This window comes from Ostrinia furnacalis, unplaced genomic scaffold (assembly GCF_004193835.3).
Source record: "Ostrinia furnacalis isolate ACB-3 unplaced genomic scaffold, ASM419383v2 OfSCF3884, whole genome shotgun sequence".
Classification (NCBI taxonomy): domain Eukaryota; kingdom Metazoa; phylum Arthropoda; class Insecta; order Lepidoptera; family Crambidae; genus Ostrinia; species Ostrinia furnacalis.
The window spans coordinates 63340-90066 of NW_021134123.1; the positions used below are offsets into that span (position 1 = coordinate 63340).

Genomic DNA, 26727 nt, shown 5'->3' on the forward strand with positions numbered 1-26727 from the left:
TACCCCAGGCACTGAGTTGAGCGCTAGACCAAAACAAGCACTGGAACTGAGCAGTCAAACACAAAACTTAAACAGTTACCTAGTTAGAAAAAGTACACAATCCTTTGATATTTATTAATCATAGTATTTGTCAACAAACACTCGCCTGCCCCCTTAGTAATAATACAATACAAGCATGTTGTAGTAATTAATGTGTAATTATCTCCAGTGTGTACGTAACCGTGAGTCAAGTGAAGCCAGGGCGCGCGACTAGTTTTGTCCGCTACGACTACGATTAGTGTTGCTTTATGATAGTTAGTACACTATCGATAGTAAATACTGGTAGTCTAATCGATAGTATCGCCATGTGTTATAGTATCGATTACATACAATAAAATTGGTAAGGTAATATACCTACTGTCGATGGTTTTACGTCTGATATTGATCCTAATAGTTACCAAAAACAATAATATTTCTGATAATTTATCGATAGTTTTTGGTTATTTTTGTAATTCTATCGATAGTTTGCCGTTATCATTGCTATGCTAGTGCTGAAAATGCCTCATCGCACTCTCGATATCCTGAATACAATGAAATGATAATGATGTTTTATTCAGCCACAAAAAACGTCATTTTTCGAAGACATCATCGATACCACTACTTTGATAGTAAACTATCAATGAGTCTACCACACTAAAGTGAAGCCAGGGCGCGCGACTAGTTCGTCCGCTACGGTGACGCAGCACACCGCAGTCGCAGCCTACAACTCGAGCTGTCATTAATGGCGTCTTCCCAGGGCTGTCACACGCAAGTAATTTAAAAATACTTTTTATCTTTCTGTGGATGTCATAAAAGGAAAATTCTAATTCCATTTGCCTCTAGTAATAGAGAGGGCATGCTCTTGCTACGGAGCTTTTGATTTTATTTTGAAAAGAACAGACATTTTAAAACTTCTAAAGCACTTATGATGCGATGCGAGATCACATTTTGCGTTATTTTATTCCCTAATTTCCAGAAATTGTAGTCATCCATCATACTGATAAATAAAACAGGAAGACGTAGCTGGTGGGCAGGCTTTTCACTAGGTGGATCGACGATCTGGTGAAGGTAGCGCGAAGAGCCTGGATGCGGGCAGTGCAAGACCGGTCGTTATGGAAATCCTTGGGGGAGGCCTTTGTCCAGCAGTGGACGTCATTTGGCTAAAAGGTTTCTTGCTATAGGCAATCAACATCTTAAAAAAATACAAGTATCTACTTAAGCTTTGTTTCATTTTAGGTGCACCTGGTTGAAACTTTCTTGATTCATGTTTCAATCAAACCCTAGCGGTCAGGTTTGCAGAAAAACTACAAAAAATTCTTTACCACAATCAATTTAATTCGTGTTTTGGTCAATTAATTTATTAAATGATTATAGGTAGGTAGGTAGGTACTGTGCGAGTATTCGAACTCAACAAAAAACCCAAACACTAAGTATTAAATGTTATCGATACGTTTAACAAAAACTTTTAAATAGCATTTAAAATCTTCCATTTTGTGGTCAATGCCTCTGTAAAAATGCTGTGGGTGTTAGGATTATATTATCTTTGGAAGTGTATTAAATATTAAAAAGTTAACTGTTTCCGGGAGAACGTTCTTCCCTCTTCCGGCTATGTACGAACAAGATGTGTCTGTGTANCCTTTTCAGATGCAGACTGGGCCAGTAATAAATCTGACAGAAAAAGTGTCAGTGGCATGGTCATTTATCACAGAGGAAATCCTATATCATGGTCATCCAGGAAACAGCAAGCTGTCGCCCTTTCAACTGCGGAAGCAGAGTATGTCGCCGCCGCTATGACTGTGAGCGAGCTATTATTTGTGAGGGGACTTGCAATCGATTTTCAAGACAAAAGTGATGCAGTGTTATATGTGGANACAGGGTACAGAATGGAAAACTGCAATAGAAAGTGAAATAAAATCATTAGAAAGTCTACAAACGTGGTCAGAGACAGAGTTACCACATGGAAAGAAAGCCATATACACAAAGTGGATATTTAAGACAAAATCAGATGGAACTAAAAAGGCACGACTAGTTGCTCGTGGATTTCGTGGATGAATCAGACGANGAAAACCCTGAAACTATGCTTGAAATACCATTTTGAACTTCGTTCAAACATATCTGAGTATCTAACTGTCGATTTCAAGGTCGAGTTTGAATTTATTAAATAATATTTGCCTGTCATTAGTTATTGTAGTTTCCCACTAACTCTTTTGCAACAAATTGTATGTATCTGCCTTAAATATCTGCCTCTTCAATAGAGTCGCATATGAGTCCATGTCTTATCGCTTGAAAATAAAAACTACTTCATAGGACTACATAGGTTTTGTTATTTATCTCTCTCATTTTCAACTCAAACGAATGAGACAGTTAAAGGTTGCCAGTGTCAAAATTTGCCCTTAAAATTATGGACTTTTTGGCGGGAAATTGAAGCATTGAACGAAATGCTGAATGCTGAAGCTTAATGATTGAAAGGCTTTGTGGTGTAAAAATGAACTAGTTATATTGTAAAATAAAAATCACATTACATAATAATATTGCTTAGTTCAGTAGAAAAGTCAAGAGAAGAGAAAAAAGTGACAGTCGTAAAATACACAAAAAAGAAAAAGAAGTTTCTCGCCAGCCAGGCTAGCGGCCAAGGAGGTTGGTCGCACATAAGTGACCTTTACTATTTTACTAAGGCCATCATTATACAGCGTCATGTTTAGCAGTTTGTTTTATTTTCTAAAAGTGTTAAACTATCTAATTGTAACTAATATTGTCTGAAATATTGTTTGACGTGTTTGTGCATGCTGCTTTGGACTATCCAGGCTACTAAGCCTAAACAAAGATCGAATAACTGGAAGAGAGTGCTATGCGCGGCAAGGAAGCGCGCAGCCATGGCTTGTCTCAGATCTATACACCTTTATAAGATAAGTCGGTATGTATGGCGTTTGTGGTGCATGAAATGTGTGATTTTTCGATGTTATTATGTATTTAACAAAATGATAATGATGATTGACAGCCGATGGGGCAGCAAGGTTCCGAGGGCCTAGTGTGAGTTTTTTTCAAACGCTCGGCTCTCACTAGTGAGCGCGTCAAAAAATGACATTAAATGTATGACGGATTGTACAGCGCTCCTAGCGGGAAACTTTCAAAAACTAAAATTTTTGTACATTTTTTAAACGCGCTCACAAAATTCACACTCAGCCCACTGGAGTGGAAGCCGCGTACTGGAAAACAAAGCGTGAGACGTCCACCCACAAGGTGGATCGAGGACATCGTTAAGGTAGCAGGAAGGCGCTGGACGCAGGCCGCTACCAACCGGGCTACATGGAAAGCATTGAGGGATGCCTATGGTCAGCAGTGGACGTACTATGGCTGAGATGCTGATGATGATGAATGATGATGAGCTTAAGCTTAAATCATCATCATTATAAACAAAAAAGAACATCATATTTTTTCGTGCGTACACACGGCCACACTGTTAACTATCCATTTCCGTTTTTGCTCTCGCTCTCATCAAATGGTGATTCCTTGCGATAGAACGAGATGACATGTCAGGCAATGGATAGTTAACACTGTTGCCGATGGTACATATTTAAATTAAATATTTACATTTTATATTACAGGCATAGAGCGTGTAACATCTTTGCCAGAACGTACTACGAGCTTTGGTTAGAAGAAGAAAATGTTGGTCAAGAAGTTATGATCGAGGATCTCACAGTAAGTATGATTATTCCAGATCTATCCCAAGCTGTGGAATTGTGCTTCTAAATTAGATTAACAAATAGAAGCTCTACATATTTGTACATCTTAATATTTACTTTCAGCAATCATTCGAAGACGCGGAGTTGAAGAAAAGCGACGTGGTAGAAGAGGAAGGCAAGCCTGACCCTCTCACTCAGCTGGTTACCACATTCTGCAGGGGAGCCATGACGGAACGGTCTGGCGCCTTACAGGTACCTAACAATAAGATTCAAACTACTCTTGGATGACGTAAAAGGTGAATCTGAACTCTAATCCTGATATACTTCATGGAGATTTTTAAAAGGAATATTAGCAAATGGTTTTTGCACAAATTACTAATAGTCCCGTTAGTCCCGTAAGCTAAATGCTTGTGTCACGAGTGGGCTCACGACAATAGTCGAGTGTCAGTAAGGTTTAAACCCGCGTTCCTTGAAAGCCGAGTTGGCCAGTCCGACCCCTTCACCATGGGGATGTCGTGGCTTCAAAAAGTTCAGTCTTAAGACAATAATAAAGAACTTAAAAATTGTAAGTTTTGCGCATAGGTTACTCATCCAATGTCTGTGTTCTATATCCCAAAAAAAATTGCAGACATGAGCCACTGAATCGTATCCGAATCGAAGGACCAATGAATCAGACTATTTTTGATTGAAAATTCTAATATCATAAGCTAAATTATGATAATGTTCAAGTTTTAGTCACCTCACCAAACAATGATTTAATATTGAACACTCGTATTTATAACGTTATCAATTTTACAGGAGGATCTCCTCTACATGTCGTATGCGAATATAATCGCCAAATCGTGTGGAGAAGAAGAGGAAGAAGGCGGCGGTGAGGAAGAAGAAGGTGGCGGCGAGGCCGAGGGCGAGGAAGAAGGCCGCGCCAGTATACACGTGAGTTGTTGATAATCTATCTGACAGGTAACTTTGAGATGAAATAACATTATTTATAGTACAGTTACACATGCTCATCAAAGTCATGCTTATTACAGTCCAAATATTTTGAATCGTCAAGTGGCAAAAATAAAAACTAACAACCCAGCATTGTACGTTACAATTATGGTTGTCCAACGTGTCAATAAAATCGGAACTATTAACAGAGTAAATACAAAGGAGTATTTTTTAGTAGTTGTCGGCGCAACAATGTATTGGCGCGCTCACATACTAACCGCGCTCGGTGCGTTTCTATGAAAATTACCTAGGTACTCATTTATTTGTATTTACTCTGCTATTAATCCAGCATTGATAGTGGCGCCCACCTGACAATGTCTTAACTGGGACGCTTCGATCCCATCTATAGCATGCTGCGTGCTCGAACAACTCGAAATGAGCATGCTGTTGTTTCGACACCCATGCTACTAAGTAGCAATTGCTCAATAGTGGCTTTTATCCTATTAAACCTTTATATCTTTTTCTTGGACACTTTGATAACTAACCAAAAACTTATGTTTACATGCAGAAAACTATGGAAACTTTTATGGTATGTAACTATTGAGGTATAACGCTTCCCTGTTTTACTTATTTGACATGTTTAGCCTAAGTCTTCGTAACTCAGTCGTCTTGAGTAGTGAACCGAATTTATTATTTATAAATATTTTGAACATGTGCCTTGTGCTAAAGTCGAAAAATGAATCTGAATTATTTAATCGATTAAGGCCCGATTCGACTACACTTTTGTCCGAGAAAACTCTTAGTGTAACTGGCACATTGACAGTTTCAGTATCAGAAATATGTCAAAATATCGAGAAACAAATGCATAAAAAAAACTGATGATTTATTCTGAGATTAATATTTACTCTTGTTTGGTCGAAGGGTGGATTAGACCAAACAAGAGTAATGAATACTGAAACCATACCATACTGAAACTGTCAGTGCCAGTTATACCAGGAGTTATTTTCGGATAAAAGTTTGGTCGAATCGGGCCTAAGTATTAAAAAGATTAAAAGTTCAAATTGAACGAAATAAACTCAATACCACTTAGCATGATGAATGAAATCCTGAAATTCATAAACCTTTTTATGTCCAAGAATGGGCTGACATATTCTAATAGAAATTCAACTTACAGGAGCAAGAAATGGAAAAACAGAAGCTACTGTTCCACCAAGCCAGGCTAGCGGACAGAGGCGTGGCGGAGATGGTTCTCCTACACATCTCCGCTTCCAAAGGCGTGCCAAGTGAGATGGTCATGAAGACGTTGGAACTTGGCATCTCTATTCTGAGAGGAGGCAACATTGACATTCAGATGGTGAGAAAAAAATCAAGATAGTTTGTTCCATAATTTATAGATCGTGTCATCCACGAAGACGCGCCCTACCATTCTTCACTAATGTTTGAAATGGTTCGTGACACCAAAAGTAGCAAAAGAAGTTCTCAAAACCGTTTTGTTACAACTGGAATTGTCAACTTTATGACCACTTTGGGTGTCACTAACTATTTGACGCTGACTCTACTGTAAAACTCAAATACCTACTCGAATTTTTTTTGACATGTTTATTTGAAATTAGTAATTGTATTGTTTTTCGTTAATTTTATTGATATTGTAATTTTAATGTGAATTTTAATTAATATGAATTTATTTTATTGCATTCTTTTTGCTCCTGCGTACAAGGTACCCACTGAAAACCAGTGTCTTGACACGTGGCAGTAAAATGTCAACTGTCAAGATGATAGATACTGAGTTGGTGACCTCTTTGACCTCGCAACATTTTTTTTCCTCTTTTCTCTTCATTGTTTTTGTATTTTTTTTTATTAGTAGTCAAATAAATATTTTTTCTTTCTTTCTTTCTTTCAAATTAAATATATGTTTCATATTTTAGACCGATACAGGTCTGACTTCTACATTTATATTCGCAGGGCATGTTGAACCATCTCAAGGACAAAAAGGACGTCGGCTTCTTCACGTCCATCGCTGGTCTCATGAACTCCTGCTCAGTGCTCGACCTGGATGCCTTCGAGAGGAACACCAAAGCTGAAGGTGAGACTCGAATATCAATCGAATTAATAAATTGATTAATTACAACGAATTTATAAATTGATTATTGTCAATACTACAACGACATGTTAGGCTTCTGGTACACGCTAAATTTCACCCTGTCTGTCGCTGGAAAGATATGAATTTCGTAGTTTCGTAGCTACGAACAAGAATTATTTGTTGGTCAGCGCCGGAGCAATGTACACAACACGAATTCTTGCGTAGGCCCGGCGACTTTTCTTAGCAACATACAATACAACAATGAGGGCTATCGTTTTAGCGCTCACCAGTTAGCGCCACTTGCACTGTAGAGTAAGGTCCTGTCACTTGCTAGTAGCGAAGACAGTGGCACCAACTGGTGAGCGCGAAAGTGGTAGGAGGACTATCGCATTTGCACTCATCAAGATGGCGCCACTGTAGAGTAAGGTCCTGTCAATCGCCAGGGGTGCCAACCGTTAAGTATAAAAACGATAGCCCTCATTACCTTTTGAACGCTATATTTGAACATAGCGAAGCTATCACGGTGTAGAATCAAAAACGAATGTCACATTGTCTATAGCTTATTTCATTCTCACAAGCCAATTCATTCTATTTTGTTCTTTCAATTCCAATATTCCCAACATTCTTAATCATTCCCAGGCCTGGGCGTGGGACTAGAAGGAGCAGCGGGAGAGAAAAACATGCACGATGCAGAATTTACGTGCGCACTGTTCCGGTTTATACAGCTGACCTGTGAAGGACACAACTTGGGTAAGAACCTGCGTGACATTGCCATAATTACTTTCTTCTCCTATTATCAGACTTCTCGATCCGCCATAGCTTCATTTTTTTACCCACAACAGAGAATCTCTAGGCCTATATCTCATCTGATAGAAAATGATGATCAGGCCGAAACTGAAAGCGAACTTTTCCCGGAATCCTCAGCCCCTGAGATTTTTAACCATAGCTACATTATATGCAGCTAAACTGGCGGCATAATGTGCCTTCTGCTGACTGCTGAAGCCGATATTTCTTTGTAAACAATATCCTAACGAAACAAAGAATATTCGAATAATTACTACACAAAACCTGGAAATCGAAGTCAGTACCATTTTTTGTATGACTACAGAGACGTTCCCATAGTGAAAAGGAAATGTAACATGTGAGCCTTTTCAGATGCCTTGGGGCAATATGATAACTTCGGACTACGAAACTTTCTATGCCCGCATGGTCAATCGTCGTATAACTCTTAACTGAAGAATAAATTTGGCTCATGGACAGTTTCAGTATGGGAAATATGTCAAAATGATAAGTTTATTCTTCAGGTAAAATATATCTGACGATTGGGAAATCAGCCCTAAGTAAAACCTAAAACTCCCTACAGTTGGGCTGAGGTCTACCCCCTAGAATGGAACCTTTGCTTATTCTGTTTTATTTGACAGAATGGCAGAACTACCTCAGAACGCAAGCCGGCAACACCACCACGGTCAACGTGGTCATCTGCACCGTGGACTACCTGCTAAGGCTGCAGGAGTCTATTATGGACTTCTACTGGCATTATTCTAGCAAGGTAATTTTTATTTTCTTGCTTTTCGTGTAACTTATTTTAATTGTTATACTGGCGACCACGGAAGACGTAGCCTGAGAAGGCTCCCCGCTAGGTGGACCGACGATCTGGTGAAGGTCGTGGGGAGAACCTGGATGCGGGCAGCGCAGGATCAGTCGATATGGAAATCCTTGGAGGAGGCCTTTGTTACACCATTGTTACAATGATGTAAGCCCCTGACTTAGTCCAATGAGGGCTATCGTTTTTATACTTAACAGTTGGCACCCCTGGCGATTGACAGGACCATACTCTACAGTGGCGCCATCTTGATGAGTGCAAATGCGATAGTCCTCCTACCACTTTAGCGCTCACCAGTTGGTGCCACTGTCTTCGCTACTAGCAAGTGACAGGACCTTACTCTACAGTGGCGCTAACTGGTGAGCGCTAAAACGATAGCCCTCATTACAATGGTTGCTATTATGTGAAGACGTACTAAACGAACTACGCTGTAATTGTATTACCATCAACAAATTGTGTCTTACTTGAATGTTGTTTCAAACCTTCAATAAACGAGGACACAAAGTTATTTTTGAATTTTTTTCTTTGACCCACCTATGACATTTCAGGAAAGGAAAGAATGAAAAAAAAGATTTCAGGACTTCCAAATCCAATTATAATTTATTTTTTATTTGCAATAAGTTTACTTACTACAAGACCTACGAGTATCTACAGTTTTAATTACCCTTTAATTTTTGCACACCCTGTATACTCACTTATGCAACTTATGTCATGTTGACTTTTTTATTGTTTATCTATTTTATAGTCTCAAAATAACCATTGACTTTTTCATCAGGAACTCATAGACCCAGCGGGCAAAGCCAACTTTTTCAAGGCGATAGGCGTCGCTTCTCAAGTATTCAACACGCTCACTGAAGTCATCCAGGGACCGTGTACCCAGAATCAACAGGCTTTGGCACATTCCAGGTACGATACTATTATTTATAAGGAAAACAAACAACGCGTTAAGCGCATGTTCAGAGGCAGTTAAGCATCTTTAGTTCTTGAAAATTACGCTAATAGAATAAAGTAACCGTTAGGGGCGCTGTACAAACTGCCATAAAACTGTCTGAATAGGGATGATGACTGGGTAATTAAATCGAAATTCTATTTAGTCCGTCAGACAGATAATTAGAAAATATTAGACTCATATTTTTTATTTTTTTCCATAATCCAATAATTACAGTATTATATTGAGTTGAAATGTCGCGTGACGTCACTTTTGAGTAAAAATTCTACTCAAGCGTGACGTATCGCGCCATTTCAATTCGATGTAGGACTGTTATTATTGAATTATGAAAGAAAATAAAAAATATAAGTCTAATATTTTCTAATTATCTGTCTGACGGACAAATAATTGAAATTTTGTCATCAAGCCTATTGACCGTAAAACATGTCTCAGTAAATAAACAGTTCACTTAGGCTGAGTTTCACTATCTTACTTTAAGCGTTATAACGATATAACGATAACCGGTGTTTTTGTATGGAATTAGACAGATTTTTAAGTTAAAGTAAGATGGTGCAACCCAGCCTTGGCCTTATAAAGGATTAACTAAACATATCGATAAACCAATTAACCATTAATGACTTAGTGGGAATATAATTCCCACCATATTTTTTAATCCTTTTCCCTTAATTTAAGATCCAAAACAATACAAAAATTTGAACTTGCTTCTGTGTTAAGACTTTAACTTCACATAATTCTTCACCAGATTGTGGGACGCGGTAGGCGGTTTCCTCTTTCTCTTCTCCCACATGCAGGACAAGCTGTCCAAGCACTCCTCACAAGTGGACCTGCTGAAGGAACTGCTTAACCTGCAGAAGGACATGATCACCATGATGCTGTCTATGCTGGAAGGAAACGTCGTCAACGGTTAGTAAATAGATTTTGTAATTGCTGATTTTTGAACTTTTAACTGAAGATTAGGTTTGGCACATTGACACTATTGACAGTTTCAGTATGGGAAATGTGTCAAAATCACAAGTGTATTCTCCAGGTAAAAATCTGACGATTGAAAAATCTGTCCTAAACAGTTCAGATATTTGACCATAATCACAACTAATGTTAGGTAGTGCATAGGTACCTGCCTTGTAAGAGCTTATTCACTCTCGCCTTGAAGAGGCCCAAAGTTCGGGAAAGATATCAGCAGGCAGCGAATTCCAGTCCCTAAATTGATTAATAAATAAAACAGTCATCTGTCATCAGCGCATGACGCTTCGCATTTCTGTTGCTAAATGGCACCTATTGCAACTATACAGGGTGAAAACGACAAGTGGTCTCACTCGATTATTTCTAAATTATACAAGATATTGAAAAGCTGGAAAAGTGGAAACGTTGAATTGAAACCTTCGGCCTGATCGTCACTTACCATCAGGTGAGATACAGGCTAATAGCTTCCTCGTTGTGTCGTTGTGGATAAAAAAAAATCGGATAGATCCAGTTTATTCTGTAACCTATTATTGATGACATTTGAAAGCACTTTCAAGACCAGTAACTAGTTTTTTTATATCTTTTATAGTTTAGAAATAACCGATTGAGATCATCGTTTCCACCCTGTATAAAAAGCCACTTTGTTTAGCTTGATATGTATAAAAATATAACCCATCCTAACCCATCCGCAGGTACCATCGGAAAACAAATGGTGGACACCCTAGTAGAGTCTGCTTCAAACGTGGAGCTGATCCTGAAATACTTCGACATGTTCTTGAAGCTGAAAGACCTGACGTCTAGTGCCAGTTTCCAGGAGATTGACGCCAATAACGATGGATGGGTCCTGCCTAAGGACTTTAAGGAGAAGATGGAACAGCAAAAGAGTTATACGCCGTGAGTTTGTTGAGATATTTAACCTTGTGATACAGTCAAAGCAAAATAGATCGATACCGGTCGCAGTGTTACTAGGACTTTATAGAACTAGAATAGCCGCTCAACAAAAAAAAAACTCAAAGGAAATGTTCTTGCAACAACTCAGTTATTCCTGGTTCTGGTATTGATTCCTTTTGATTAAAAAACATTAGTTCTGGCTTTTTGTCACAGCTCAGCGCTAAGCAGTAAGTAAAGTAAATAGAAAATAACAATTTGAAGAAGTGATTCAACACACCTGGCTCTATGAAATGAGTTGTACCAAATCAGTGTACCCATGTCTCTCTCCTAAACGAAGCTCAAAAAATTTATTGGTTCTCAACTTAAAATTCAAGAATGGTTACCTTCCCCCGAGTTCGATGTATTTAAGAGGCCTTGAATCACTATTGCTGGCAGACAGAACTATCTAAGGGCCCTTACGCACGACAAAGTGGACTGTCGTGTCCCAAGTCTTTATTTGAAATCTGATTTCCAAGTTCGAACGGATTGGTTTTTTGTGAATCCCAAATTCGAAAGGATTGGTTACACTACAAACGGGAAGTTCTACTAAACGGAATCCTGCAAAAAACGATGTCTCTGTGAGAAAGAGCCCTAAGCAGACATATCGATGTACAGTCGACAGCACATCAAGCTATACATTTTCGATGCAAAGTCGCCCCTATCGCAACTACGTAAGATACCACAGTGTTTACGTTGACGTGCTGTTGACCGTACCATCGGCAACAGTATTAATTAAATAAATAATAAATATCCTTAGACATTTTACACTGCGCTTCTAGTCCCAAACTAAGCAAAGCTTGTGCTATGGGTACTAGACAACGGATATAAACATACTTAAATACTTTTTTTTTTGTAAATACATACTTATTATACATAGAATTAACTATCCATTGCCGGTCATGTCGTCTCGTTCTATCGCAAAGAATCACCATTTGATGAGAGCGAGAGCAAAAACGGAAATGGATAGTTAACAGTGTGGCCGAATCCTAAATCACTACAAACTTTCTAACCAAGCCTACCTTTCCAGCGAAGAGATAGAATTCCTTCTAGCCTGCTGCGAGACCAACCACGACGGGAAGCTGGACTACATCGGCTTCTGCGACCGCTTCCACGAGCCCGCCAAGGAGATCGGCTTCAACCTCGCTGTGTTGTTAACAAACTTGTCTGAACACATGCCGAATGAACCTAGGTGGGTATCGATAATTTTTTTCATAATTCAAACCCTGGTCTTTCTAATATAAATAAATAAAAATAACTGGCAACTAGTGGTGACTGAGTTTGTTCCGGCGTATCTTCTCAGCACTTCTCATATTGTACAAAGTACAGTTTATTGCAAGCAAGCATAAAACCAAATGTTATTTACGCTTTGCTAGTTAACATTATTTATTTTGTTAAATCTACGATTAGTTTACTGCTGCCTTTATTAGTGTGCACACACATTACATCATTGTATCAAGTCGAAACAGTAAATCTAGTATTTCAAGTCTTCGAGTGTTGTTATTATCAAGATCACCCAAGATACATCAGTTTAATGTATGGACCAGTCAAGGGCTCATACACATATGTTTGTTTCAAAGCGCTGGTAGAGCCCAATAGATGAGGAGATATGTAAAGTGCCCTTACGGCTACCTTTTTTTATTTATTTGACGGTCATAAGTTCTACTTTAACTGATTCTTCCGATCCGGGTTGCCACTTTAAAACTTCTCCTAATATAAACTTGGCCAAAACCCAACCACTAAAAAAACTAACGCAACTAAAAATATTAGTTTAGAGTTAATTGATGTGTATCTTTTAGGGGAATTATTATTAGTTAACTACCCATTTATGTGTGTGCCATGACTTAATCTAATTGTCGTTTTTTATCGTCATCAAAATTTAATTTCTTATCCCTACTAGTATTATAAATGCGAAAGTAACTCTGTCTGTCTGTGTCGCTTTCACGCCTAAACCACTGAACTGATTTTGATGATGGCATAGAGATAGTTTCAGTCCCAGAAAAGCACATAGGATAGATTTTATCTCGGTTTTTGAAACAGGGACGCGCGCCGTAAAGTTTTTCTGTGACAGACAAAATTTCACGCGGGCGGAAAGCTAGTTTGTAATAAATGATCTCTCTTTCTTCTCCCACAGGCTAGCCCGTTTCCTAGAGACGGCTGGTTCGGTCCTAAACTACTTCGAGCCGTTCCTCGGCCGCATCGAAATCATGGGCGGGTCCAAGCGCATCGAGCGGGTCTACTTCGAAATCAAAGAGTCCAATATCGAGCAGTGGGAGAAGCCGCAGATTAAGGTTAGTCTTGTTGTAAGCACCTTTTTAAAGGAGGCGTTAAAGCCTGGTCTCTGAGGACGTAGAATTTTGTCTAATGACCCCAAGCTACCCATCCTTATCGCTCGCGTATAATTATGTTGCTGTCGCGCTCGCACACTCACTGCGGCCGCCCGTCGCACAGTCGCGACAGCAATATAATTACGCGCGAGCGATAAGGATGGGTAGCTTGGGGTCATTAGACAAAATTCTACGTGCTCAGCGACCAGATTATAGAAAGTGTGAATTATAGGTCTAGTGTTAACTCAGTCAGTGCCTGAGGTATGGGAGCGACACGGGAGGGTGTTTTTAAGATGTCAAACGTCAGCGAGACTAAAGCCTCTGACTTCTGTGTGTATGACAGGAGTCAGTCTCTTCTTCCATTATTTTTGTCAAAATTTCATTTCAATATTTAATCCAATAATAAAATACAAATCGATGAGTATATCCCTAGAATCATGTAATCCAATGAAATTGAAAGGTAAAAACGTTTTTTTTTCTTTCGAAACTGTTTTTTTGAGGAAGAACAATGATTTATATTTTACCCCCGTTAGTAGACCCCGTTTTACCCCATTAGGTGTTAAATTTTGCAAAATCCCATTTTAGTGAGCACCTACGTTCTAAAAGGAACCCCCATGCAAAGGAGACTCCTAGCACTTGTAGTTTCTGAGATTTCGTGACGAGCGAGTCAGACAGTGACCTTTTTGAAACTTGAAGAAAATAGATTTAGTGAGACTGACGAGTATACGGAACACCATTTTAGACCGACTCGCACTTGACTATTTATCACCTATTCTCTAATTTATTTTCTTCTTTATCTTCCCAGGAATCCAAACGCGCGTTCTTCTACAGCATAGTGACAGAAGGTGGCGACAAAGAGAAGTTAGAAGCGTTCGTCAACTTCTGCGAGGACGCCATCTTTGAAATGACGCACGCGTCCAGTTTGATGGCCNTTCTCTCTTTCTTCTCCCACAGGCTAGCCCGTTTCCTAGAGACGGCTGGTTCCGTCCTAAACTACTTCGAGCCGTTCCTCGGCCGCATCGAGATTATGGGCGGGTCGAAGCGCATAGAACGGGTCTACTTCGAAATCAAGGAGTCGAACATCGAGCAGTGGGAGAAGCCGCAGATTAAGGTTATTTATTTATCTATAATATTTATTTATAATCTGCTTGAAGGCTCACAGAAAGTCCAACGCGCCAACAAGTTATACAATACAGATAATTTATAATATCAATTTCAATAGGTAAAATTGTCAAATAATTAAAACTTAGTCTTGTTATAAGTACCTTTTTAAAGGAGGCGGTAAAGCCCGGTCTCTGAGCACGTAGAATTTTGTCTAATGACCCCAAGCTACCCATCCTTATCGCTCGCGCGTAATGTAATGTTGCTGTTGCGCTCGCACACTCGCTGCGGCCGCCCGTCGCACAGTCGCGACAGCAATATAATTACGCGCGAGCGATAAGGATGGGTAGCTTGGGGTCAATGGACAAAATACTACGTGCTCAGCGACCAGATTATAGAAAGTGTGAATTATAGTTCTAGTGTTAACTCAGTCAGTGCCTGAGGTATGGGAGCGACACGGGAAGGTGATTTGAGATGTCAAACGTCAACGAGACTTTAAATGTGCTTCAGATTTGTATGCTCCATCATGTCATACTATGTTAAGGTCTTAGCATACGTAACGGATAATTCCCGAATTTTGCACAATCCCATCTCAGTGACACCTATCTAAAAGGAACCCTCATGCAAAATTTGAGACTCCTAGCACTTGTAGTTTTTGAGATTTCGCGATGAATGAGTCAGTCAGTGACCTTTTTGAAACTTCTGGAAGAAAATAGATTTAGTGAGACAAACGAGTACACGGAACACCCATTTTAGACCGACTCGCACTTGACTATTTATCACCTGTTCTCTAATTTATTTCCTTCTTTCTTCTCCCTTAGGAATCCAAACGCGCGTTCTTCTACAGCATAGTAACAGAGGGCGGCGACAAAGAGAAGTTAGAAGCGTTCGTCAACTTTTGCGAGGATGCCATCTTTGAAATGACGCACGCGTCAAGTCTGATGGCCGCTTGTGAAGAATCGGCTGGCGGACCGAAGAATAGGGAGGCTAGTTACATGTACATGGGCGATGATGATGATGAAAGGTCAGTTTTTATGTTTATATTTGCATACTAGGGTAGGGATTATCTCTGGGTAAAAATATATTATTTCAGTTAGCTTATCAAAAAATACCCGAACATGAGTTTTTCGCTTTAGGCCCGGTTCACCAAACTTTTATCCGAGCATAACTCCTGGTATTGACATTGACAGTTTCAGTATGGGGAAATATGTCAAAACTGACGATTTATTCTGAGATTAATATTTACTCTCGTTTGGTCGAATCCACCCTTAACAAATCAGTGAAAATTAACTGCGCCAAAGTTCGAAATGGGGCTCGGTGAAGTTACTACGTGTTTAAATGTGTAGCACGTTGTGACGTCATGTGAATTTTCAATTTCGATTTCGAACGAAAATTTTGCGTTTTCGTTCGAAATCGAAGTGCATGATAGATAGAATGAAAGTTTAATTAAGGTATTAATACTATAATGGTACGGAACCATTCGCGTACCAGTTCAACTCGGACTTGACAAGTTTTAAAATTAATATCTAAACTAATTTCTGTATTCCGAATACTAATTTGGAAGTAACCTACTGTATTAAACCCATGTTCGCAAATAAAAATGATTTGATTTGATTTCAAGATTTATATAAAAACATATTTTTGTCCACAGAGCCGGCAAAGACCCATTCCGTCGAGGTCTTCAATCCGTCAAAGACGGCATCTCCACTGCATTCTCGTCCTTATCGCCATCTAACATAAAGCAGAAAATCGCAGATCTACAGCAGATGCCTCCAGCGGAATTGGCCGTGGGATTCTTCAAAATGTTCTTCTATCTGTTCTATTACTTAGGCTATGGTGGATTGGTTGTTGTCAGGTGAGTTTAAACCTTATGTTTTAAAAAATAAAGTACTAATTTCACATAACAAAATAACTGGCCAGGATAAAAAAAACGAAAATTAATTTTAAGGCGTAAGTACACTGCGCGAAAGTGATCGAGACAGATTGTGTAAACATTGTTTCGCCGTGCGTCGTCCATACTTCGGTGTGCGTGTTCGCGCTTTTGTTCAATCAATTTCCCGCGTAGTGTACCTGCGCCGTTATATTACGTGATATTTTGCAACACAATTCGGTCGTTCCATTGTACAGATGACGGTACATCAACTAAACTGTAGCATCTTATACAGTTGCAATAAGTGTGATTTTGCTACAAAACAATTCAGCCTGATGTGCTGACTACTGTACAAATAAAAATCATAATTGTAAATTCAGTAGAAACGCCAATTTCAATCTTATTCATACCGGTTTAGGAAACCTAATCGAGTGGAAGAGATTTTCTTATGGTTATATTTTTATGCATTTCACGCGATACATTGGTGCACAGCCATTGGTAAATGCTTTATATAATAATGTCTGTCTGTCTGTACATAGATAGTAAATGTGTCGTTTTTTTATTTTAGACGTGTTTTTGAGTTTAAGCAGATAAAAAAACTACTTACAATAGAGTTTCTTACCCTCCTTCTTACAATACTGTCCCAATAGATCTTATATTAGTCCTTTCTAGCTCCTCCTTAGTTTAGTTCAAAAAGTAGATACCTACCTAACTGTATTAATCTCTGACTTTTAAATAAGTGTCCTTTCAGCACCGGCTTTTGTTTTTACCTAAGCTTAAAACACCCTCTCTGTCTGTCTTTCTCTCTCATAGTCTTAATATCGATAGATTAAGCGTCTATATGTATTTGATAGTTATACGATATATTTAATTAATCCTTTCGACGCCGAAATAAGGATATTATGCGTTTCGCTACTATGTGTCGCTTTTATTGTGAACGTTATGCCGCCAGCTAAACCTTCCAAGTAGACAGTTAAATTATTTTAAAAAGTATTACCAGACCCAACTTCTCTTAAAAACACTGTTTTTGATGTAAATCCATTTCATTTTTATTTAAAGGCAAAATTCTTTACTTTGTAATTAATAAAAGTCAATTTCCTTAGTTAACTAACTTGTTCTAACTGCTATATCTACAAAATAGGGGTTCGTTTGACGACTCTTAAAAAGTAAATCAATATCTCTGTTTTTTCTCACATAAAATCCTGTTTCTTTTTAAATAATTTTGCACCAATGCACATTTGTTTAAATATTCTCACATTGATTTTAATCACTGCTCATCGATATTCGTTTATTTATTTCCTTTAGACCATGTCCAGTTGACGCGTTTTTACTCGCGCGTTCGAATCCTACGATTGTGTGGTAAAGTCAAAACGTTCGTGACACGCAAAGTAGGCAAAAAGTTCGCAGCACGTCTTTGTTACAATTGGAATAAGGTTGTGTTGTCAACTTTTTGGTCACTAAGGCTGGGTTGCACCATCTTACTTTAACTTTGACAAACGCGCGTAATTATGTTGCTGTCGCGCTCGCACACTCACTGCGGGCACACTGCGGGCGCCCGTCGCACACACACAGTCGCGACAGCAATATAATTACGCGCGAGCGATAGGTAAGGATGGGTAGCTTGGGGTCATTGGACAAAATTGTACGTGCTCCGCGACCAAACTTTATCCATGTCGCACATTTGGCGTGTGCGGACGGAATTTATGAACTTTTAGTATCTCAATGATCACGAATTTCAAAACGCGAGTAAAAACGCGTCACCTGGACAAGTTCTTAGCTTACGTTCTATAACTTCCAGGTACATATTCGGCGTTCTTCTGGGTCTGATGCGAGGTCCTCAAATGGAGGAGCCGCCTCCGGAACCGACTGAGGAGGAGAAAATCGGTCAGTTGAGGCACAGATTGCTCGCACAAAGTAAGGCACAAACACAGGTACTCGTGTGAAGCTTCGGGCAGTTCTTTGGGCTATTCGGGCTTTGCGTTCGATCACTTGAAGTGGGGAGTAAAGGGTTAACACTGTAAATAAAAATAATTTTCAAGTCAAAATTAAAAATATGGTCACATTGAAAAAATCGGGCTCAAAATGCAAAATCAAATATTCATTCAACTATTTTTGAAACTAAAATCGAAATCTCACTGATTTCAATGAAGATATTCGATTTTACGTTTGCCTACACTTACAGCAAGGCATCGATCTCTCATAAATCGTCCCTGCTCTCGTATGAGCGTTAAACTCGATTAAATAAGTATTCTCAAAGCAATTTTTTTAGATCTCATCGTTACCTTCAGATGGGATTAAGTCAAGTGTACTCAAGCCCATATTTTTTGTAGTACACTATAGTCCCTCATAAGTGCCAAATATTGGTCTAAAAAAACATTTTCATTTCATAAAGATTGACTGTCTTTCATGATAGTTTTAAAAACAATTATAAAACTGTATACAGGGTGGCCAAAACAGTTAGGTCTAAAAGAAAAATTTAGATTCCTTACGTCAAGGTGTACCTAAATCACCCCCATGTATATTATACAATTTTGCTTAGTTTAGGAGATAGAGTTAATTTTGTGATATTTTAAAATTTTGTGACCTAGTAGGCTTTAAACATTTTTTCTTTTTTTAGACAGATTTGTTATTAATGCAGATGTTTGAAAAAAATAATCACCTTCCTATCTATGTTTCAAGATACTAAAGTTTTGCTAGAAACATTAAAATTATGCTTTTATCAGAACACTATCAAATTTTCAACTTAAAAGTTTAAGAAAAAAAAAGAACTTCCATAGGTCCAAAATCATTTTAAAAACTGCGCCGTTTCCTGAACATTCATAATAATACAAAAAAACATGTAATGGGCCACTATTTCCTGTAATCGGTCCACTAAAGTGTTAAGTCGGAGATTCCGTTACATGTTTTTGACTTTCTTAGAGTGAATTAATATTGGGTATCCTCTAGTTTACATTACGTAGAACAGATTTAGAGCAGTAACTGGACAGAACATGTTTTTATTCTCAACGAGGAAGCTCTTGCCCTTCATCACACCTGGTGAAAACTGATGATTAGGCTGAAGGTGGAAGTGAACTTCAACTACAGAGGAGCTATGGCTCATATATCGTCACAAAATTTTAAAATATCACAAAATTAACTCTATCTCCTAAACTAAGCACAACGGTATTTTTTTTTATGTGATAGGAGGCAAACGAGCAGACGGAGTTTTACGCAGCAGTATTACATACATGGGGGTGATTTAGGTACACCTTGATGTAAGGAATCTAAATTTTTCTTTTAGACCTCACTGTTTTGGCCACCCTGTATATAAAATAAATCTATATATATATAAAAGAAAGTCGTGTTAGTTACTTCGCTTATAACTCAAGAACGGCTGAACCGATTTAGCTGAAAATTGTCAGGGAGGTAGTTTAGAGCCAGGAGAAGGACATAGGATACTTTTTATCCCGTTCGAAATTTAAAAAAAGTCTGCTTATTTATTGCCATTAAGGCGGAACAAATTTCGCCGGGTCAGCTAGTTTTAAATAAAAAAGTGATCGAACGCTATCTACAAGGAACACTAAACCGCCAAACGCAGGTTGAATAACAAAATAACACATTTTTCCAAATTTTTTACAACTGATTGGACTCGACAAGGTTCACAAAGTAACACATGACCATGATGTCACATCATAACAAACAATTTGTAACAACTTCTGTAACAAAAATCTGCTTTTGGATGATAACACGCAGGTAACACACATTTATAGATTGTGTCATCCACTCGGACGCGCCCCACCAATTTTTGGTCTCGGTCGCGCGGGGTGCGGGGAGTTTGATCCGAGCGGCATTATTGTAGTGTGCGTTGTACTCATTGATAAATTTAGCGTGGTGGGGCGCGTCTTTGTGGATGAAACGATCTATATTTATCTTTATACATCTTTTCAATGTGTAATTTACGTGTTTCGATGTTTTCTTGCAATATTATAATGTGATATTTTTATGTTAACGCTTACTACAAAAATAACATTATTTGAATGTTCAATAATTTATAATGTTGGAACCAAAACCATGAATTATTTTTAGGACATCCTGTAAGAATAAGAATAGAATAAATTTATTACTTAAGAGCGTTTACGCCGTTTGGCGCAAAAACAGTACTTTTTCAACTCGTTATAATCATTAACCAGTAATACTACAAATATGTTATAGGCATAAATAGTTAGGCAATTTCGTCGTCTAAATAGTTAATTGAGAAAATATTGCGATTAGTTTAGTATTTAAGAATTCTATCATGATAAGTCCACACAGGTTTTGTAAATTTCCACTTTAGCGTCAGTTTACAAGCTGAAATTTTTATAAAAATACTGTGAAAACGATTTAACAAACATTTATATCCTATGGCATAGATCCTTGGGCAAATAGTTATCTGAGAAAATTTTTAGATTTAAGCATTTTACAATAAGAAATCACAAATTAAAAGAACGTGAAATACCCAAAAATCAAAGTGATTTTTTCATCAATATTCTTCCTTTATTCAACATAAAAATAGCTTAATATAATAAAACAACATCTTCTTTAAAATATTTACTTTGAAACGATATTTAATTCATTGTTATTGTTTTGCTATAAACATTTGAAAACTATTAAAAAACGCCGCGCGCGAATCATTTCCAATGATGCCCCTTGAAACGCCGCGCTTCGCGTAAACGCTCTTAATAAAACTTATAGATACATTTGAATTCACTTACTTAAATTAAGTGTGCTCACTTAATTCACGTCCCATTACTTAGGTTGTATACTTACTTAGCCCTCAATTTTGGATTAGCGACTTTACTTATTATATACTTGTTTTGTTCTGAAGGATAGGTACAAAAAATCTCTTAAGATAAAATAAGGTTTATCAAACGTTAAGATCTAAAGCTTGGATTAAGGTTCATTAGGTTCTATAGTAGTTTGGAACTTCTTCGTAAATTAGTCGTCAACGTATAATAAATGAATCTGTTGGGATGTTAATTCTAATTTTGTGAATAATCCAGGTCCTTCACGACACCTACCAGCGTTGCCGCCGGCCGATGACACTGGACAGATGCAAGTGCAGGCCTTCGGTTTGGATATCACTAAAGAGGACAATGGCCAGTGAGTATTTGTTACCCTAAATAAGTTTGTAAGTAGAAAAATGCGATGGATAGACCTGCAGAGCTACTCCGAAACGCAGTTTACGTAGTTTCGAGTCTATCTGTCCCCGTCACTCATGCTGGCATGTCGCTTTGCGTGAGAGGGATGGCATCATTCGAAACTTCAGATAACATTTTTCGGAGTAACCCCCTGATCGAGACTGGGCGGTCTCCTGTGAGTGCATCAAGTTGACTACTAACAGGCAAAGATTGCGAGACATCTTAACCTTTAAACAGGCTCTGGTAGCCATAGATCCCACATCAATTTGAACTTTATGCTGTGAAGATACGGTTGAAAACCAATGACTCTTTTTAACCAGGTTAAAAAAGATCCGCCCACAAAAATGAAGACTCCTGACGATCTATGTATTTACAAAAAAAGTACCACAGAGTATCTAAAGACTCTTTACTGCTTTTTTCTTGTTTGAGATGCTTGAATTTAATAAAAGGCAACTAAGAATATGAGGCTTCCCAAACCCTTCTGGCCAGCGTAGGGAGTGTATACCAAATCTCTCATTTGCCTTTGGTAGAAACAATTATGCTTCTGCAGTGGAGACTAAGGCTGCGTTTCCACCAGAGATGTGCGAATATGCGTTTGTAAAGAACCAATAGAACTGCTTCATTTACTGTGATAAAAAATAATAAAAATAAATCTTTGGACAATTCACACAACGCCAGCTAGCCCCAAAGTAAGCAACTTAATGCTTGTGTTATGGGTGCTAGCTTAACGGATATACTACTTATATACTTTTTTTAAATACATACATATTATACATAGTAACACCCAGACCCGTCACAGAAATTAAAATAAGCGATTCTATTGGTTCTTTTCAAACACATTGCTCGCTACGCATCCTCGCACATATCTGGTGGAAACGCAGCCTAAATGCCCTAATTTTGATGATAATGATGCTTGAATTTTAATTAAAGAGCGTCAAAATACCAGCTAACCTAAACGTTTTACCAAAAAACTAATCTACCCACGTTTGCAGAATACAAGTGAAACCGCACGAGTCTCCAAGCACATCGTCCCCATCATCTGGTGAAGAAGCCGACGCGTCTTTGGACGAAGGAGCCGAGCATACGGAAGAGCAGAGGCCTCCATCACTGATCGATCTGTTGGGGTGAGAAACTTATCAGCTTTCCGTCTTTTGTCACCTTTTTTATACCTGCCTCATATCTTCTTACCTCCTTACTGATAAAAAGTTTAGGTGCAAGTTCATAATCAACTGCACACAGTAGCAGCAGGCGACATATCGTCACGACACTATACTGGCTTCTATACATATTTCTATGAAATAACATCCATTTAATGGAATTTTATAGAATTAAGAATAGAAAATAATGTGTCGCGGTGACGTCGTCTGCTATTGCTGTGCGGAGTCAGCTACGAACTTGCACCTTTACACGCATGTTGAACACTATTTGAATGATCAAACGAACTTACCAAGTGAAGTTCGATCTAAATTATCCTGTTTTCGCCGAAGAGATTTAANCGAAAAATAAGGACCACCCTAGTGTGCACTCATTGTTAATTTAGCGTAGTGCGGCGCGTCTTTGTGGATGAAACGATCTATATTTATCTTTATACATCTTTTCAATGTGTAATTTATGTGTTTCGATGTTTTCTTCTCGCAATATTATAATGTGATATTGTTATGTTAACCCTTACTACAAAAATAACATTATTTGAATGTTCAATAATTTATCTAGCAAGACAAAAATGGGCATAGAGGAATCACTTATAAGGACCTAATCGGTCAAACAACATAAATGTGGGAATTCGAGTCAAAATTAAGGTTTTTTGTCTGATTCCTTAAACCTTCAACCTTAGAACATTCTGTGCTCACTTAATTCACTTTTGATTACTACTTAGCCCTTAAATTTTTGATTAGCGACGTTACATATTCCCTCTTTTATTCGAAAAGGAAAATAGAGTACGAGTATATCCTATCAAACATTAAAAATATACATTAAGCTTCGATCACGGTTTCTCCAGTTTTTAGCTTTTAACAAGTCATGTCAACACATTATTGAACATACATCTACACTTATTGTAAAATAAAGTGAAAAAGAAACACCAGCGGTGGTCTCAACTAAAATCCGAAAGAATTTGGTGGGATATTAATTTTAATTTTGTGAATAATCCAGGTCCATCACGACACCTGCCAGCGTTGCCGCCGGCCGATGACACTGGACAGATGCAAGTGCAGGCCTTCGGTTTGGATATCACTAAAGAGGACAATGGCCAGTGAGTATTTGGTACACTCGCTTACACCTGGGCAAACACAATATCCTAAGCCCACAAGATGTAAAACATATCGCCCCCCAAAAGATACTGCACTCACTACCTAATTGATGTAGGACTCGGAGGCGAACTGTAAGGCCCAGAACAGACGGTGAAACGCAACTGCAACGAAACTGCAACTTTGTGATGATTCTGATGAATGAAACTGAAACTGAAAGTTTCAAACTGGTCGCGTCATGTGTGGGCTCTCAACGGACGCTATGGCAGTAACTTAGATGCAACTTAAAAGTAACTAGCAGTTGCAGTTTCGTTGCAGTTGCATTTCACCGTCTGTTCTGGGCCTAAGGAAAACAGCGACAATAGATCGGTACCGGTCGTAGTAATATGAGACTTCATAGATCGAACCAGAATAGCTGCTCAACACAAAGATAAGTATTTGGTACTCTAAGTAAGAATTCTGGAAGTATACATATTATTACAGTCATTGAAGTGTGATGACAATGATTTTATATTTAAGTATGTATTATGTACGATGTAAGGTATTCGTAGACACTGGACAAGGGATATACTATACTTATACTTAACTTACTTTATGTATAACAAACGTCAAAAGTTTGTGAAACTCCATACAAAACACCAGTTATGTTTATACTCGTAGTTACGATTAATGTAAGTTTGCAACTCAGCCTAAAGGTTTAGTTGAATCTTTTCTTGAATTTTGTGAATGTGTTAAAAGCCGACAAATATTGGCAGTCTGGACAACATGGGGAGTGCAGGCCAAATCCTCCATTTGCCTTTGGTTAACTACAGAGTTTGGTTTGGTTAACTACAGAGGGTGTGCTTCTACAGTGGAGACTAACGCCCGATTCACAAACGATGCTTGCTTAAGTGAAGCAGCAAATCGAACGCACAGCGTTGAATAGAGCTCTGTGATTGTTTTGAGTGACCTTGTGCGTCCACGCGCACTGTGAGACCTAGTAGTAATGTTTGTGAATTTTTGAAGCATAATTATAGTATTCTTGAAGAATTCTTGAAAAATGTAATCAAATCAGGATCTAACCTGAATGCTTCAAGAATTTGAATTAAAATACCAGCTATCTTTAGTACTGTTTTCCCAACGTTACGTTAACGCTACGCTTACGTTGACAGAATACAAGTGAAACCGCACGAGTCTCCAAGCACATCATCCCCATCATCTGGTGAAGAAGCCGACGCGTCTTTAGACGAAGGAGCCGAGCACACGGAAGAGCAGAGGCCTCCATCACTGATCGATCTGTTGGGGTGAGATACTTATTATCTTTCCGTCTTTTGTCACCTTTTTTATACCTGCCTCATATCTTCTTACCTTTTTTTTTTATCCACAANTAAACATATTATATTAGTAATAAGTTTCTTTAAACCATAAATGAATCTTTTGTTAAAAGTTTAATTGCGGTTAAAATATCATCCCTTTTGAAGTGCTTAAACCACATAAACTTTGTTTAGCATCTTATACAGGGTGTTTGGCGCATCGTGTGCCAAAATTATTTGGCGTATAGAATGGGTCATTTCCTATATTTTCAGCCCCCATAACACGTTCCATGCCAGGCGGCTACTTTTATATTAATTTTTTNTTACTACTTAGCCCTTAAATTTTTGATTAGCGACGTTACATATTCCCTCTTTTATTCGAAAAGGAAAATAGAGTACGAGTATATCCTATCAAACATTAAAAATATACATTAAGCTTCGATCACGGTTTCTCCAGTTTTTAGCTTTTAACAAGTCATGTCAACACATTATTGAACATACATCTACACTTATTGTAAAATAAAGTGAAAAAGAAACACCAGCGGTGGTCTCAACTAAAATCCGAAAGAATTTGGTGGGATATTAATTTTAATTTTGTGAATAATCCAGGTCCATCACGACACCTGCCAGCGTTGCCGCCGGCCGATGACACTGGACAGATGCAAGTGCAGGCCTTCGGTTTGGATATCACTAAAGAGGACAATGGCCAGTGAGTATTTGGTACACTCGCTTACACCTGGGCAAACACAATATCCTAAGCCCACAAGATGTAAAACATATCGCCCCCCAAAAGATACTGCACTCACTACCTAATTGATGTAGGACTCGGAGGCGAACTGTAAGGCCCAGAACAGACGGTGAAACGCAACTGCAACGAAACTGCAACTTTGTGATGATTCTGATGAATGAAACTGAAACTGAAAGTTTCAAACTGGTCGCGTCATGTGTGGGCTCTCAACGGACGCTATGGCAGTAACTTAGATGCAACTTAAAAGTAACTAGCAGTTGCAGTTTCGTTGCAGTTGCATTTCACCGTCTGTTCTGGGCCTAAGGAAAACAGCGACAATAGATCGGTACCGGTCGTAGTAATATGAGACTTCATAGATCGAACCAGAATAGCTGCTCAACACAAAGATAAGTATTTGGTACTCTAAGTAAGAATTCTGGAAGTATACATATTATTACAGTCATTGAAGTGTGATGACAATGATTTTATATTTAAGTATGTATTATGTACGATGTAAGGTATTCGTAGACACTGGACAAGGGATATACTATACTTATACTTAACTTACTTTATGTATAACAAACGTCAAAAGTTTGTGAAACTCCATACAAAACACCAGTTATGTTTATACTCGTAGTTACGATTAATGTAAGTTTGCAACTCAGCCTAAAGGTTTAGTTGAATCTTTTCTTGAATTTTGTGAATGTGTTAAAAGCCGACAAATATTGGCAGTCTGGACAACATGGGGAGTGCAGGCCAAATCCTCCATTTGCCTTTGGTTAACTACAGAGTTTGGTTTGGTTAACTACAGAGGGTGTGCTTCTACAGTGGAGACTAACGCCCGATTCACAAACGATG

General features: G+C 38.4%; 1 protein-coding gene across 1 annotated transcript in view; it reads left to right on the plus strand.

Moving 5' to 3' along the window:
* Nucleotides 1–1532: 1532 nt before the first annotated feature.
* Nucleotides 1533–26727, plus strand: part of LOC114358350 (ryanodine receptor-like) — a 43952-nt gene continuing 18757 nt past the window's right edge. The window contains exons 1-21 of the mRNA XM_028312284.1: nt 1533–1537; nt 3624–3717; nt 3825–3953; nt 4500–4634; nt 5806–5985; nt 6594–6714; nt 7351–7461; nt 8133–8260; nt 9090–9220; nt 10006–10166; nt 10916–11117; nt 12181–12342; nt 13285–13441; nt 15400–15602; nt 16230–16433; nt 18247–18362; nt 21467–21566; nt 22597–22730; nt 23756–23855; nt 25002–25133; nt 25711–25851. Coding sequence (XP_028168085.1) covers nt 1533–1537; nt 3624–3717; nt 3825–3953; nt 4500–4634; nt 5806–5985; nt 6594–6714; nt 7351–7461; nt 8133–8260; nt 9090–9220; nt 10006–10166; nt 10916–11117; nt 12181–12342; nt 13285–13441; nt 15400–15602; nt 16230–16433; nt 18247–18362; nt 21467–21566; nt 22597–22730; nt 23756–23855; nt 25002–25133; nt 25711–25851 — 2846 coding nt within the window. The remainder of the gene's footprint in view (nt 1538–3623; nt 3718–3824; nt 3954–4499; nt 4635–5805; nt 5986–6593; nt 6715–7350; nt 7462–8132; nt 8261–9089; nt 9221–10005; nt 10167–10915; nt 11118–12180; nt 12343–13284; nt 13442–15399; nt 15603–16229; nt 16434–18246; nt 18363–21466; nt 21567–22596; nt 22731–23755; nt 23856–25001; nt 25134–25710; nt 25852–26727) is intronic.